Here is an 18,437-nt window from a genome sequence, read left to right on the forward strand (position 1 = left end):
TTTTACCAACTTGGCGCTGGCCAGACCGTACTACATTTTCCCTTCGAAATCCCTTCAATTTTTACCATGCCTTCAGTCGCCCTTCTTTCAGAACGTCTCCAAACCATCACCGTGTGACCTGCGCACAAACAGTCTTATCTCTCAAAAGCAGTTCCCTAAATTCATTGCTCTGAGTTGTTATCTGTGGGCACATGAGTCCTCGATTACGTTTCCCAATCAATACATTTCGATTATAAGTTTGTGATTTTCGAGGCCGCCCTGAAAATAACTTTTTTACAAATCGGACGCTAGCCAGAACGTATTACATTTTCCCTTCAACATTCCTTTAATTTTTACGATGCCTTCAGGCACTCTTCTTTCAGAACATCCCCAAACCATCACCGTGCCTCTGCCGTGTTTTATGTTTGACCTGCGCCCAAACAGTCTTCTCTTAGATCCAAAAACCTCAAATTTTGACTCATCAGTACATAAAACTTCACTGTCAACCTTCCAAAAAGTACAGCTTCTCTCAGTCACTGTAGAATTACTCAAAAAGCAGTTCCCTAGATTCATTGATCTGAGTTGTTATCTCTGGGCCCGTGAATCCTCGATCACGTTTACTGATCAATACAATTCGATTATCTTTAGCTCCTGGTGTATGCATATTTTTTCACGTCGTAGTCCGAGTAAGTCGGTTTTATCCATTTTAAAACTTACAAGTCTGAATTTTCGAGATAGAAAACAATTCGTATACGAACTTAAAAAGATATCATGGTCTGAAAAGTATACATCACAGGACTAACTGGGACTAAACTACAATCATAAACACCGAAAAAATAATTCACATTTAAAGAATAACAAACAAATTAGTCGATATTTGCAAGTTTCAACTTGCCGCACTCATTTTTAGTTTGTAAGATACCGTTTCGACTTTCGCTTGACAATATGAAGAGAAATTGGTCATTTGAAATTTATCTTGTAATATCCCAAGAAATTTATCAGGTCAACACTGTCTTCTCTTTTCGTGTTTACATTTTAATTTTCCAATTAGTTATTTTCAGAACATTTTATCTGTTTCAAATATGCTCTTCGTACTTTTTTAATTTTTTCAACACTTTCAACATTTTTTCTTTACTTATTTTTAGACAAAAAAGAAGTATCTGAAATTGATCAATTCATGCGGGAGATCGCCGAACGTTGGAAGAACGTTTCCATGGAACTCAGATGCGTTCAAAGTATGTTAGAAGAAGTGGTGGCATACTGGAGACGTTGGGATACTTTATCAGAAGAATTTGATAAATGGTTAAGTGCTGCCGAGAAAGCGCTCAGCCTTCCCGAAGAAGAACAAATGGAATTTTTCCAAAACATCAGCTTATGGAGAGATAATTATCAATTATTAAGCGATACTGTAAGCTTTCTGATAGCAACTTGCCAAGATAAAATATCTTCGGACTTGAAAGACCGGTTCCAAGTCATGACAGAACGATGGGAAAAAATTTACCCCCTGGTCAGCAAATACAGCCACGCTGGTGATATTATAAGAAGCAGAAAAGATTTTCGCAGTGGATTAGAAGCTCTATCTACTTGGCTAAGAAAAGCGGAAAATATTCTTGGTGCTCCAAGTTTAGGATCTATGGAAAGAATAAGACAGCATACTATAAATCTACAACGTCTTCAAGGAGAAGTGGAAGAGATCGAAAGCCTTTTTAAGAATATTAGCAAAGCGTTCCAAGGCTTGATTCAAGATTTATCAAGAGAAGAAGTAGAGAAAATGATGAATACGTTAAAACAAGAAAAAGAAGCTTTGGTTAAAGTTAGAGCTCTGTTACCATCTCAAATTCATCTCTTCAATCAACTATTGATCCAACAAGAATCTCTGGAATCGGGTCAAAGAGAAATTAATAAGTGGTTGGATGAGGCCGAGAATCTTTTAAGTGGCTTAACGTTAGATGGAGACAAAGAACAGCTAAAAGAACAAGTTGACAAAGTAAAACAATTCTTCACAAGAACTCTATATTATAAATCAATGTTGGATAGTAAAAATAAAGTTATGAACAATATCATTAAATCGGTTGACCTAGCTAATAACCCGGATGTGACTAATATGACAGCTGAAATGGATCAATTGAACGATAGATTTGAATACGTTACGCAAAACGCCCAAATTTGGGAACATAAACTACAAGAAGCCATCAGATGCTGGCATAATTTTACAGAGTGCGAAAGAGTAATTTCCAGTTGGTTGAATCAAGCAGAAAAATTAACTATGGAAAAAAGAATCGATAGTAAGGAGACTGTTGAACAGCATAAAAATTTCTTCCAATCAGTTAACGAAAGATGGATTCACGATTTAATCCAAAGTGCACAAGATTTATGTAACTGTCTTCCTAAAGAACAACATACACCAATTTTATCTTCAGTTGACTACCTACAGAATAAATGGAAGGAAGTATTGTCATTTGCACCTCTCCATCTTATGAAACTGGAGTTCAGATTAGACGAAACAACATTCAACTACTATGTTAGAGAAATTGAGAAAGAAATCACGAACCAAAAGATTATGTTTAGTCGTCAAGAAAACGTTGAAACTATTATTAAAAGAAATAATGAATTCTTCTCTTCGAAAGGTCCTTTATCCGAAACAAAGAAAAGCTTAGAAAACTTGATCAAAATATCGAATATATACACAGCAAATCACACTCACGATCAATCTTTGAAGCAATCCGTTGAGAAAGCTGAACAACAATGGCACAATATTAACATCAAAATTGAGAATTTGAAGCAACAGTTAGATCAAGTTCCAGAAAAATGGCAAGCTTACCATACGAAATTTGAGGAAATGTCCAAGTGGATGGATAGTGTTGATGACACTTTGAAGAATATTTTGAACGATGTTAGCTCAATGGAGGAGTTTGAAAAAGAGAGAACAATTTTCCAGGTAAGTTTTTCTATTTCGAATTTTGTAACTTCAATTAACTCAATCAAATGATTATTTTTCTATATTTCTTAGTACTAGCTGCAGTCTAGAATTTTTTAAGTTGGGCTAGGTTGACTGGGATTCGGATCACTTTTTTGGAGGGTATAAATTGATATGCTTATTTTGATAGTTGTCGTATTGTCGTTTTAGTATACTTTGTTTCTTGATTTTTTAATAATTTTATAACTTAAATTTGAATCTTCACCAACAAAGTTTTTGTTCTTTAGGTTGTAACAAATACAGAATCATAAACATATTTTTCAAAAAAGGTGCACATAAAAAATCAGTTACTTCCCCATATTGCATTACACCGGTCTACAACATTATTTTTTTGCTTTTATTCCCAGAAATAAGAATTAAAACAAAAAATGTTTCTGAATTTGTTTTTATGAGTATAAAATCAATGAAAGTACATACAAAATCCACAAAGAGATGATTTATTAAAACATATCAAAAATCAACACTTTCAAAATTAAATTAAGAAATTAAAAAAATATATTTTTTTCACTTTTTCTGTAATGTTTCTTTGGCAACGTCTCCCAAATTCCGCTATGTATTGATAGAAGTGTTCCCGTTGCTCTTTCAAATAAGCTCCCATATTATCTTCAAATTTATCTAGATGAGAATGTAGCATATGCATTTTTAGAGACATTTTACATCCTATGATAGAAAAATTCGTAATCATGTCAGTGATCAGCTCTTCGTACTTCTCAGCTCTATGGTTTCCAAGAAAACCATGAACTACTGCCTAGGCCTCTACTTTACAAAAATATCACAATTCATATTTTTTATTGTTTGAGGGCCAACAAATATTCCAGCTAATTTTCGCCTCTGAGAGCCTTGGAAAAAACTTCTCAAATAGTTTAAAGATTTGGACTCTCGATTAAGAGCCTTTACAAATTGTTCAATAAGACTCAATTTAATATGCAATGGTAACATTTATATAGTTTTGAGATCTACAATTATTTCCCGTTTAACATTGTATTTTCCTGTACAAGTCAATGTTTTTGTTGGTAATAAGCGACATAATTTCTACTATACCATAGGAATAAATAACAGGAGTGTTTAGGATAACCACCTTGCATTTTCTGTTAAAAAAACACACCATCTTAAAATCACCGATAGGCTATTTCCCACTTGTATTCCATATATTTAATTGCAGTTAATAGCATATCAATACTGTCGTAATTTTCTTTGAGATGTACCGAATGTGCTAAAAGAATCCATGGAAATTTGTTCCCATTGTGTAGTAGAACAGCTTTCAGACTTTTAGTTGAACTGTCAATAAAAAGACCCCATTCAGATGCATGACATGGAATACGGATTTCTTCAAATAGACCTTTCACGTTATGGCAAAAACAATCACCATCTTCATAACTGAAGAAACAAGAAAATTCTTCATGACGTTTTCTTTGACTGGATATTCGAACATCAGATTTAATTAAATTCCATTGTTTTAACCGCGATGCTAGTAACTCTGTTTTACTTTTTGGAAAATTTAAGTTTCTTATTAAGTCATTGAGATCTGGAGATAATGAGGTGTGGTATTTTTGGTTCAGATTCAGAAACGAATTCAGAATGTACGGATACAGATGAACTTCGTGATTGCGAGCTGCTTTGAGAGAGTAGTTGCTTTTCCATCAATGGCAGGATTTTCTTCTGCATTGGAGCATATGTGGATGGTAGGTCAGAATAAGTTGTATTCTTTGAGTTTTTATTTCTGAGTGGATTCACAATACAAAAATAACAATCAGTGTAATGATCACTGGGTTACCTCCAAATTCTCGGCACTGCAAACTTCATTGCTCTTTTCTCACCTCGGTAACAACCTACAATAAAACGTAAAGTAACGTAAACCTAGTTCATGTTATTATAAGATAGTTAATAGAATAAAAAAGAGAAAATGAATTTACCATCAAGATTGTACAGTTACATGATACATGTGGACCCCATTTTTGTCTTGATTTTTGACTGGTAGATTAAAGTAAGCTTGATAAACCTCGCAAATCTTTGAATTTGTACTTAAATCATACTTTCTCTCTCTCTCTCTCTCTCTCTCTCTCTCTTTAATAAATTGGTGGCAAATATAATAAAACGAGTAAGCATCTCGTTTACAACTTCTTATAGCCATTTGCATATATTCATACAGTGAAAAATGATATAAAAGACGTTATTTTTCTGTAATATTCAAACACCAACTGTCGTACACAATGAGCGATGCAAGAAACACTGTTCACACACCCTCTTACTTCTCTTTCTTCACCAATAGCGTGTGAAAACTGACATTGATTGGGCGCAAAATTCAAACATTGTCAAAACTCTGTAAGTTCCTAAAAAGCAAATAATTTGAAGTTCTAAACACATTATCCGTTTTTTTTTAACGTTGTAATATGGGCCCCTAAAAACATTAAATTTTAATGCCTAGAAAATATGACAGATTAAAAATTGGCATGTTAAATGTAAAAATTAAGAAATGTAGATAAGATAACTTGGAAACTATATTTTTAAATTGCACGTTAAAATTTATTTAGTAATTGGCCTCGCATGCTGGGTACTTAAAAGATGGTGTGACATCTCTTGCTGACAGTCCACAGCAAGTGTGACAGACGTATCATGTAATTCTTTTCATTTTTCTTCCAAATATGACAGTACTAAGATTCCTTTAAAGGAATTGCTTTGTCACCACGCATTGGTTCGTCTGAATTGGCTGGGGTATTTTCAATATGTCAGTACACGATTTGGACCTGTCCACATCGTTGTCATCGTCTAATGGTTCACTGATTAAAGAAGAATAGGAAAACCACGATGGTTGCCATTCACTTTCATCATCTGAACAATCATCATATGAGACTCATCGGAGCCGTTTTCGATGATGAGCGGTAGTTGAATTCTTTAGAGTAGGCATTCCTTGTTGTCTTTGTTGAAAATTAGCACCCTCTAAAGCGGTAACTCTACATATTTAGAGTTGTATATGATTCGTCACATGAGGCGATAATTCGGATACATTTGGATAAGGGTAGGTGTCAGTCTGGATAAGGGTAGGTGAGGAGGTAGAGGGCGCAGTGCCTCTAGGTAACACAAATCCATAGGGTTATCTCAAGGTCCTCTAGAAGGTCACGCACGCCCGCCTTTAAACACAAGCTAGTTTGTCTTTTCGAGTGATATACCTCCTGTTGTATCATGCAGTTACCTACCTACACCACTTACATGACGTTTTTTCTCCACGTTGCGTATTTTTTAACTTTGCTGTCACAAATGTTTAAATAAGTTTTAGGGGACCACATCATGTATTCCTGAAATTTGTCTGGGTATTCCTTTAAGTGCGAAAAATGATGCTGATATTCTCCCAGATATTGTCGCACATGATTCATGGGATGAGCGATGACTTAACGTGCCAATCAGTCACTATTTACATGCTGTAGGCACGTCATCAATATCATTACTACTGTCGCTTAACACCTTGTTCTCTACTTCTATCTCCTCACCTTGCGACTATCCTAATACAAGTTGTCGACGCTATGGACGATCTGTGCAGACAAAAGAAAACATCTGTTATTATGGAATCCAAATTAGCACTACAAAAGTCGTTACAAGAAAGTTGATGCATTGCAGAAGATTTTTTTAACATCGAATATAAACCTAGTGAATGATGAACGAGAGAAATGAGGAATATTATCAGTATAGTAGAGAAAAAAATGAAGAAATCAGTTTAAAATGTTTTTTTTACGTAATTGAACTCACAATCTATTTGTGGATTAGATTTTTCGTATTTTAGACTTGATCTAATTCAAAAACTTTTGTATTTCGTTTTTCCCAATTGTATACAGATATAACAATAAATATCTATTTTTTAAATGTTCCTCCTGGTGGAAACATTACATGGTCACTAATTCGCACAACAGAATTATTTTTGTATTGTTGAAAGAAATCGAAATCTTTGATACGAAATTGTTTCTATTTTTCATGATTTCACGTCCTATAATTGAAACTGTAACTTGTTACTTTTAAAAAGTTAGTTCTACTTTATTCCTTTTTACTGTATCTTTTTTAAATCTGTTTCGTTTAATTGATAACCTACCTTAAAAACCGAATTGGAAATATCTATCTGTAGATTCTTTAGTAACAGTATCAGTTGCAGAGTTGTTATTATTTTCATCAACCTCCATTTTATCTGGAAAGATCGTGTTGAAATGTATGCCCATCCCCATCTAAAGTCTCAGTCATAATAATATGAAATGATTAACTTACCAAATGCAAAAGTTTATATTATAGTTGTGTATTGAGAAATTTTTCACTGGTGATGTTTTATTTACCGTACTATTTAAAGATAAGACATACCGATCAAACTAACTATTTTATTTGGAGGTTTGGAAGGTAAATGAATACTATTGTGTGTTAATGTTTGTCTGGTGGAAATCGAAATGTTTGAAATATTAGTTTTTGTGAATTGTTTGTTGCAGTACGTAATTTATCAAATTTTTGAGTAAGATATGCGGTATAATGAAGTGGAAAATATATAGTATGTGATAAGTACAATTATGGACCATGTTTCTCGAAGTTTTTTTTTGGTTCTAATAACCGAAAAAACAGTCAGCTTCATTGAAGTAGTATTTGTTCAGTGAACAACGGTTTTACCTCAGATTCCCATAAAAACGCATGGATTTGCTTGAAATTTTAAAAATGGACATTAAATACCTTAAAAAGTAAAGTCTGTCCTATGCCTATATGTACTTTTTGTTGACATTAATCCAGAAATCTATGGAAAAAAACATATAATAAGCACAAGTTACTTTATAAAATTTTTTCAAAAAATCAATCGTTTTTGACTTTTGAATGTTTGTTACATAAAAATCATATTTTCAATCGAATTTTTACAAATAAATCATAAACTTTAGATTTTACGAGAAAAAACTGCAAGGGGGTCAGATGTAGCTTTTAAATAAATGAAAAGATTGTTTTTTTTTTTGTTTAAAGACCTAATAAAAAAGGAGTTATGATTTGTTCAATGCGGAACTTATTTAGTGAATATTGAAATATTTTCTTCAAAGCATAATCTTCGCAATTTTGAAAAATGAATATTTTTTTCATAAGGGGTAATTTTTAAATTTCATTTTAATTGCATCATCAAATCATTTACAAATCAAGCAGTACAAAAAATATCAATTTAACATAAGTAATAATTTTAATTCTATAAATAAAATCATAAATATTTTTTATTCAACTTTTTTGCAATAAGGGATGATTTTTAAGGATGAAAAATTTCTGATAAAGATGAATTTAAGTTGAATACAATAAAAAAACACTTTTAATATATACTAATTAACATAAACTACTATAATTTTTTATTCCACTTCATCATAAGAGGTTTTTAGACAGTAAATACCTTAAATAGTAAAGTCCGCCCTATGCCGATATGTGATTTTTGTTGGAACTAATTTATAATGAAAAAGCATTATAAGTACAAGTTATTCTATGGAATTTTTTCAAAAAATCAATAGTTTTTGAGTTTTGAATGTTTGTAACATAAAAATCATATTCTCAATCGAATTTTCACAAAGAATTCATTAACTTATTTTAACAAAAAAACTGTAAGAGGGCCAGATGTAGCTTTTAAAAAAATTAAAAGAATGTTTTTATTGTTTGTAGACCTAATACAAACCGAGTTATGATTTGTTCAATGTGGAATTTATTTAGTTAATATTAAAATATTTTCTTCAAAGCCCAGCCCAATCTTGACAATTTTAGAAAATTAATATTTGTTTTCTATATATATATATATATACATATATATATATATATATATATATATATATATATATATATATATATACTACTACTACTACTACTACTACTACTATAATTTTTTTTTCAATTTTATCATAAGAAAGGTTTGTTTTTAAGGGTTGAAATACATTAATTAAGAATTGAAACACATCAATAGTATTCTAAAATATCATGCGATCTTCATTTTTTTCCTAAAAATGTTTCGTTAACTTTCTAAATGCTTTAACTTTTATTTTATCGAATTTTGACAAGAAAGGGTAGTTTTCACCCCTCACATTAATTTACACATATTGTTATAGGGTAGATTTTGGAGTGATGGGTAAATAGAACTTAATTCCAAAATTTCACGCAAATCCGTGCGTCTTGAGGGAATTTTGAGATGATACCATATTTTTACAGCTGTTCATTGGACTATATCTTTCCTTCCACCACATATACTAAAATCAGAAATGTCACTTCTCTTTTATTAAATAAACTTTGCAATTTATACAGAAAAAGTAACAATTAATTTTGGAGAAACACAATCCCGATTTCTAGCATTTTTGATTTCTTCAAGATTGGTGGTTCTCAACTTTTTTTTGGTAACTATCAGAATAAATGGAAATCCGAGGTTGCCATATTGGACCAGTATAGTGGATAAGACAAATCCTCTCACCACATTTCAATAATTTTTTCTAAGGTTAGGTTTTTGAAGATTTTTTTGAAAAGAGCCAGTGCCTTTTACTTTTTCAATAGGGGCTTTTTTCTTTTCATAATATGGTGGACGCTAACAACTGCTTTGCATATTTTCCAATATGATTTTCTTATATTGTTAACCAAGATTAGTTGAGTGGATTTGAGAGTTCTTCGTGTCTGAAATTTGCTTCCGTGTCTCCCTTTTGCATGTCGTTATTCAAGGTTTATGTAATGTAAATATGTATGTAATTGTATGTATGTAATTATAGAAAATTTAAAATTACCGGATGCCGAATATGCTTTTCTACTTTTTTTTGGCTGGCCATTCTACCTCAAATTATGAAAAGTCTATTTCATTATACAGTGTGTCTACTTAAGTTGGAACAATATGGAAAACTTTTTTATTAGTCGTTTTATGAAAAAAAGTTATTCTTGATAAAATGCAACAGTCAGATATAAATTTTTTTAAAGCAGTATACGAGGTTAGTCAAAACATTTTAATTTTGTGCAAGAGTAAAGTGTATCTTTATTTTTTACAATTCAGAAAAATGTTATAAAGTTGTTTTGAATTGAAAGTTATTGGAATTACAGCCATTTATTAAGTAGTATAATTTTTATATATATAATAAAACCCTTTTTCGTAACCAGTCTCGTTAATTGATAGCCAAACCTCGTATTAGCCTAAATGGCCTTGAAGTTAAATTTATTAAACCTTATTTTCATCATAAATTTCAGACGGATTGTGCGATTTTAACAAGACATGGAAAGTTTATATCTATTTATAACTATCTATTTATATATTTTTATTTGACTAATACATATCTCTTTTGTTAAAGAATGTTTGTAAAGAAGCTGATTTAAAACGTGAAGATATGAAATGGCTGGTCCAAACTCTTGATTCCTTAACCTCTCACTGTCCCGAAGAACAAGCCGTGTCGGAGCAAAAAGCTTTGGAAGCCTTGATAATTCGCTATAAAAATTTGATACCTTCTCTAGAAATAACAATGGTTAAAACGGACACTTTGTCCAAATGCTACATCTACAGAAAAGAAGTGAAAGAAATTTGTCAGCTACTGAAACAAGTTCGCGAACAATCGAAAAAGCAAAGAGAACCGGAATCGTTTGAAGTAGTCGATCAAAATATAAAGAAACAGGAAATTGCTATATCACATTTAGATCAACGAAGACCTACTATTATGTCGTTATTACAAAAAGGAAAAGAGCTCACTAAAGATGAACATGCTCCTAGCTTTATGCAGCAAGAAGTTAAAACACTAGAAACTGGTTGGACTACTACTTATGACGAAACAGTAGATACACTTCATAAACTTATTGACACCCAAAACGTATGGACCAATTATTCTGAACAAAAACAAGAGATAACTCAGCTTTTAGAAAAAACCCAAAATGAACTCCAGAATCTAGCCGCTCCAACTACAGTCCCTTCGGAAATTATAAAGAAACAAGAAATGATAGCAAACTTGCGAGAAGCTAAAGAAGATACGTTAACTAAACTTACATATTTGAGTGAACATCTTAGTAAACAAGTTCCTAATCAAAAATCAGAACTCGACAAGGAAGTTGAACAAATCCAGCAACAACTTAATGATACTTTGAATCACGTACAGGAAAATGTTACACTTTTAGAACAATACAATACTAAAATCAATACAATCAGTAACCAATTAAGTCAGGTTCAGACCTGGACAGTTCACGAAGCTCCTCAGTTACTTACTTCCATAGACATTTACTCTGTAACACCTAGAGATAAAGTAGAGAAGATTGAGATGCTACAGAAGGAAGTGGAATCTAAAAAGAAAATGTTGTACAAACTGAACGAACAAGCACAACAGTTGATGATTAATGAGACACCTGAAGCTAATAGGTTGAAAGCACATATTGCAGAAATTCAAGAGAAAGTGAACGTGCTTAATGAAAACGTAAGAAGCCAATCAGCTGTTGTTTCCGACGATTTGAAAAATTGGGAAGCATATCAAGCTAGTTTAGAAGAAATAATACCTTGGATTGAAAATTCTGAAGCTACTTTACAATTGGGATTACAAAAACCAGGTAGTTTGGAAGAAGCCGTTCAGGTACATAAACAAACCAAGCAGTTTCATGAAGAAGTAAATCAACAACTTCGAAAGCTACAAGAAGTTGCTGAATTAACTCAGAAGATTTCTATACTGACACATGCTCCAGATGAAGTAGACTCAATTCAAACGCGAGTGTCGGTAATTCAAGATACTGCTGCTCATTGGGATGATAAAACTGATAAACTCTTGCAAAATTGGATAGACTTTGATAAAAATATGCAACATTTAGAAAATTGGATTTTGTCAAGTGAAGAAGAATTATCTAAACCTACTAATGTGAAAGTTCAAGATATTGATACATTAGAAAAGGAATTAGCAAAACTGAAAGCTTTTAATAATGAAATATCTGAACAGCAAGCTAAATTGATATCTTTAACACAAACTTCAGATCTTCTGAGCTATAATATTAGTCCCGAAGGCGCTACCTTGATGAAAGACGAAGTACAAGAATTAAAAATGAAAGTTTCGAATATTGCTAATAGCACCAGGGCTAAGATAAATGAAATTTCTGACGCCATATTGACGAAACACGATTTCCAAAATAAAATTGCGGAATACACTAATTGGATGGAACATATGAAAGCCAATATAGCTCAATTAGACGAAGTACCTGCTGATAAATTGGATCAGACCATTATGAACATCCATACTTTAATACAGGAATATTCCGATAAACAACCCTCATTTCATACCATATACAGTGAAATCAAAGAAGTATCTCTGCAGTCACCTCAACAAGTAACTGAACCTTTAACTGAGGAATTCTCCGCTTTAGTTCAACAAAACCAATATATAGAACAAAAATTACAAGAGAAGAAATCCCAATTACAAAAATGGAGTGAAGTATTGAATTGGCATACCGACACAACCAATCAATTATCACATATAAAATATCAAGCTGATGCGGAAAAACTAACTCCCAAAGATTTGAAGAAACTTATCACGGAAACGGATAATATTCTTGAAAAACTTATCACCTGGAAAGGAATTGCACAAACTATCGACAAAAGCAACGTCGTAATTTTAGATAAACAAACTAGTTTACCGAGAACAGCAGATAGTGTGGTTAGAGAAATTGAAGTCAATACAATAAATTTAAAAGGACAGTTGGGAAATAAAGTCGATGCACTTCAATCGTTAATGGAACAACGCGATAAATTTTCCAAATTAAAACAAGAAGCAATTGCAGATTTGGATAAAACTAAATCTCAGTTGGCTGTAATAACGAATCAAGTTAAGCATACTAGCGATCTTCCAAAAGCAGTTGAACAATTGACCTTACTTCTAGAAGATCAAGCTACAAAAGCTGCTATTAAAAAGAAACTCCACAGCGAAGCAATGCAGTTAATGAAAAAAGATATACAAAACGTTTCAGTTATTCAAAATGATGTATCTGAAATAGAACGTAGCTTTAATAAAGTGAATGATGATATTAGAGATGAAGATTTGAGATTATCGGATATAATATTTGCCTGGAACGATTTCCAAGAAGCGAAAGACAGAATCGTAACTGATATTGGAAAAATTGATAAAAGCATCGAAAATATAAGTGTACCAAATGATATAGTACAAGCTAATATAAATTTCGAGAAAACTAAGAAAGCTTTGGACGCCATTAAAAAATCTAAAATTGCTTTAGAGAAAGCTGACTCGAAAGCTCAAACTGTTATCAAAAAATCGGAGAACATTCCCGGAATTGAATCAGAAGTAAAAAGAGACTTGAAAATATTAAATGATGCATGGGGAAAGATATATGAAAGAATTTTAGTATCGGTGCAACAAACTGAATCACAAAGCGCAATTTGGAAGCATATCGATGAAACTAAAACTACATTACTGCAGTGGATAAGTGAGCAAAATAATCAAATGATCAAAGCTGCAGAAAAGCCAAACGAGAGAGAAGTAGCTACCGCTAAATTGAACAAATATAAAGAAGAGCTACCAGCTCAATTGAGACTTAACCAAACGATACCACAAAAGTATGCGCAACTTGTAAACACTACAGATAATAAAGAAATTCCAACGCTGCAATCTTTAGTTACTTTATTAAACGAAGGATTCACAACTTTAGAAGAAAACGCTAATCAATTAGAAGCTCTAAAATCAACTTTCAATGAAAACGAAAAAGCAATTAGAAATAATATTAAAGAAATAGGAAATAAAGTGTCAGTTTTAAGAGAAAATATAGTGAAATGTGAAGATTTATCAGGAGATAACGCAAAAATATTAGAACGGCTGCTAAGGATTAGAGATCTAAAACAAGAATTGCAAAAGTATGATAGCGATGTTAAAAATATAGACCAAGATATACAAGCTATGAAAACTAATTATCCCAATTTCGAAAATACACTTTCAAAAGAACAACAGACGCTGAAAAAACGATACGACACAACAGTTACTTACGCGGATAAAATCGAACATGCGCTGTTATCGTTTTTGAAAAAATTCCATAACGACAAATACGGTGCCTTACAAAGAATCATTAATACACACAAGGAAAAAATCCAGTGGTGTTTACCAGAAGCTACTAGTGATAAATATAATTTACAGGTGAAACTTAATGCGTTAGAACCGATTCAAGCTGTACTGGATGACTGTGATAAACGTAAAGAAGAGCTACAGAAATCTATAAAAGTACTAGAAAAAATCGAGAATCCGGATTCGGTGAAACTTCAGCAAGCTGAGCTGGATCATCTATTATTAGATTTGGAAAACATGAACTCGAATTATATACAAACAAAACACATACTTGAAAATAACATCGCGTTACATGACCAATACGAGAAAGTTTCTGAAGGTGTAATTAACTGGTTGAAGGATACTGAAAATAGAGTGAAAATCGAGAGTAGTCTACAAATGGATTTGAAAAATATCGATACTAAAACTTCTGAAATCACAGCATTACACGAAGATGTTAAAAATTATAAACCAGAAATAGAAAAATTGACACCTCTAAGTGAAGAATTAACCAACGAGGTACCTGAAAGTCGTATAGGACCGTTCGTACAACACCTGAATAACAGATATCAAGCAATAAACAAATTTTTGACTCATTATATTGATAAATTACACGAACTTGATAAATATAAAACCACGTATAATAATTGTATACAAGATGTAGAAAATTGGTTGATAAAAGCCGAAGAAAAAGTGAATAATTTCAGCAAAAGCGCCAGGAAACCAAACAATACTATTTTGGAAGAATTGAAGAATTTCGCTAAAGAAAAAGAAGTAGGTCAAAGTTTATTAACTAGAGCAGTTGAACATGGAGAAGCTCTGTTTCCGGGTATAACACCTGAAAATAGAGATACTATTAGAGCAGAGTTAAGAAATTTGAGAGACAAATCTGAAATATTGATCGATAAAGTGAACAAAATATATAAGCAAGTAGAAACAACACTGATGCAGAGACATTCGTTCGATGACAGTTTACAACAAGTCAAATTATGGATAGATGATGCTGAATTGAAATTGGGAGAAGGTGGAAAACTTGATGTAACTCTATTGGATAAAAAACAAACTCTTCATAACTACAAGATCCTTTCTCAAGACGTCAATCTCCACAAAACTATTCTAAAACAATTACAAGATAAAATTGGTAATTTATCTGATTCTGAAGCTGAATCTAAATTAGATGAAAATGTTAAAAAATATAACAGTTTAGCTGAAGAAGTTGAAAATAGAATAGAAAAATCAGAAGAATACGTTTTAAGTCACGAGGCGTATAATCAAGCTATAGAAAAATGTCGTGATTGGTTAAGTGCTTTAACTAACGAAGCTGCTCTATTAGTTGACGAATCATCAACTGAAAGTCCCGAAGCCAAATTAGCGATAGTAGAAAATCTCTTATCGCAAAAGGAAGAAGGTGATAAGATTATTGCTTCCTGTAAACACCAATTAGACATTGTATTGAATCAAACAGCTCCTTCGGGACAACCTATGCTGATAAACAATTTTGATGAACAAGAAAAATCGTGGCAGAGATTCTTAGATCTCTGCCAAGAAGCAAAAGAAAAACTAAACGAAATTCAAAGTCAATACGCTGAAGTCTCTAAGATAATGGATGATTTGGAAGCTTGGTTGAAATCGAAAGAAAATTTTGTTAAAGATCAGAGTTTAAAAAATACAGAAGACACAAAGAAAACACATTTGGAAAAACTTAAGATTTTAGATAAAGAGATTCAACAGAAAGAACCAGATTTCAATAAATTCCTTGAATTGAGCAAATCCTTAGAGGTGGATACAAGAATTTCTCTTATACCTACTAGATATCAGTCATTAAGAAACGCCGTTAAAGAAAATCATAATAAATACGAATCTTATGTTTCGGAACATCATGATTTCAATGAAAAATATAATGATTTCTTGCAGTGGTTAACAACTAAGGAAAATGACCTTCAAAACTTTTCTCAGATTGTTGGAGACCTTAATATTCTTCAAACTAGACAAAAAGATATAAAAGATTTAATAGACGAAAGGAATTGTAGAATACCTGAATTTGAAACTTTAATAGATAAAGGGGAGAAGTTGTATGCACACACTTCCCCAGATGGCAGAGAAATTATTAGACAACAACTTAAAAATATTAGAACTATTTGGGACGCTCTAACCGAGGATTTACAAAGTGCTAGTAATAAATTAGAGCAATGTTTGACCCAATTTTCCGATTTTACTGTAACCCAAGAACAACTAACGAAATGGTTGAAAGATGTTGAAAAAGCCATGCACCAACATACTGAACTAAAATCTACTTTACAAGAAAAACGAGCCCAGTTGCAAAATCATCAAATAATGCATCAAGAAATCAAATCACATCAACAATTAGTAGAGTCGGTTTGTGAAAAAGCGCAACAGCTGGTAGATCAAACACAAGACAAATCTTTGAATATATATTTGCAATCGATTAAACAACTGTTTTTAAATATCGTAAGCAAATCTGATGAGTTACTCCGGAATTTAGAAGAATGCGTCGACAGACACAATACCTACAATCAATTAACAAATGATTACAAAAAATGGATTGAAGAACAGAACGAGAGACTTGCAGAATATGCTGACACTACTGGTGAAAAGAATGACATAAACAAACGAATTGAAAATATCATGAGCATTAAAAGAGATAGTGAAATAAAAGGTCCACAACTATTAGAAAGCCTCAAGCAAAACGTTATTGTTGTTGCCAAAAGTACAGCATCTAAAGGAGTGGAAAACTTAAAGATAGAACTCGCCGGTATGGAAGATTCTCTTCATAACCATTTAGATTCAATAAATAATAAGTTAGATAATCAAAAAGAGGCGCTCAAACAATGGGACGAATTTGACAAAACATTAGAAGCTTTGAATCAGTGGATCAAAGATACGGAAGCTGAATTCAGGGATCAACCTCTTCAGGCTACGTTACACGATAAAGAAAATAAATTGAGAATTTTACAACAACAGAGAGAACAAATTGCTGCTAAGGAAAAGGAGATTGACGATTTTGTTGATAAAAGCCATGCATTATTAAAATGTACCGGTTCGCAAAGAATCCAACCAATAACTTCTCAAATGAGTAACCGATTCCAAAATTTACATACTTTGACTAAAGATATAATCAACAGATGGCAGAATATTGTTGACGATCATATAAAATACAAACAAAGATTAGAAGAAACTTCGGCTTGGTTGGCGCCTCTTGAGAAACACATTCAAGCTTTGAAGGAAGATGAAACTACCGATAGTGTCGAAGCTAATAATAGATTACAGGTACTTCTTTCTGAAGCAGAGCAGGGAGAACACAAATTGAACTCGTTAACTATTTTGGGCGAAAGGCTTTTGCCTGACACGGCTACTGAAGGCAGAGAAATAATCAGAGGTGAAATTAAGGAGATCAGAGATAGATGGGAATGCTTGTCAGAAGGTAAAAAAAATTATTAATACTTAAAAATAACAACAACAAAATAAGATATCAACAAATGGTTTTTCAGGGATCAAACAACAGCAGAAGTTACAAGAATCTCAAACTTTACAGTTGGCAAATTATCAAGATTTGCTACAACAGGCTCTAGCGTGGTTAGACTCGATTGAAAAACAAGTGAAGATTGAGCCTAATTCATGGATTTCCTTACAAGAAGTGAGAGGGAAGCTACTGAAGCACAAGACTTCTTTACAAGAGATTTTAACTCATAAGAGATTTATTGAAGGTAATTTTTATTTTTAAAAATACGGATATTGGAAAATATTGCACGTATACAGTGTTCCGGGATTTGATGCAAAAAATTCGGGAGTAGGTAGATGACGTGAAAATAATACTCATACGTCCCATCGTTTCTGACCGCAACTTCTACAGGGACAACCTGTACAATCTAAAAATAGCAAAAATGAAACTTTCGATCGATTTTTTTAATAAAGAGGTACTTAGGTACTTTTGTTCAACTCGATAAAATTTATGGTTTAGGAGATATGTAGATTTTTAGATCGTTGTACATGCCAAGGAAAACGTTCGCCTTAAAGAGAAATTCTGAAGAAAATTATCATAAATTGTAATTATTTATTGAAAATACTTACAGGAGGTATCTACTTACTCCCGAAGTCCCAAAACACCTTGTAGAATATAAAAATTAAAGCACCTCACTAGGTAGATACTAAATTTGTATGAGCTTTTCGCTTATCGTTAATGAATATGTTTTTCTGTAATTGAAAACATTTTAGGGGTGGTTTAATAATTGGAGGCCTATCTTCAAACCAAGGAAGTATGTTTGATAATGATTAATTCAAACTTTTTACCAGAATCACATTCATAAAATTCATATTTTTAATCACACTATAAACTATCAACTACTCTCATTCCAAAAATTTTGAACAACACATGGGGAAGATAATGGAAACATGAGCTGAATATAACAAGGATTAATTTAATACTTCAACACAAAAAAGATCAAAAAAAC

The 18,437-nt window shown here is 32.3% G+C and overlaps 1 protein-coding gene across 5 annotated transcripts in view; it reads left to right on the forward strand.

Moving 5' to 3' along the window:
- LOC130895715 (muscle-specific protein 300 kDa) overlaps positions 1-18,437 on the forward strand; it is a 205,197-nt gene that overhangs the window by 72,654 nt on the left and 114,106 nt on the right. For all 5 annotated transcript variants that reach the window (XM_057803203.1, XM_057803205.1, XM_057803204.1 and 2 more), the window contains exons 10-12: positions 1,125-2,917; positions 10,252-17,410; positions 17,478-17,693. In XM_057803203.1, coding sequence (XP_057659186.1) covers positions 1,125-2,917; positions 10,252-17,410; positions 17,478-17,693 — 9,168 coding nt within the window. The remainder of the gene's footprint in view (positions 1-1,124; positions 2,918-10,251; positions 17,411-17,477; positions 17,694-18,437) is intronic.

Source organism: Diorhabda carinulata, chromosome 6 (genome assembly GCF_026250575.1).
Source record: "Diorhabda carinulata isolate Delta chromosome 6, icDioCari1.1, whole genome shotgun sequence".
Taxonomy (NCBI): Eukaryota; Metazoa; Arthropoda; class Insecta; order Coleoptera; family Chrysomelidae; genus Diorhabda; species Diorhabda carinulata.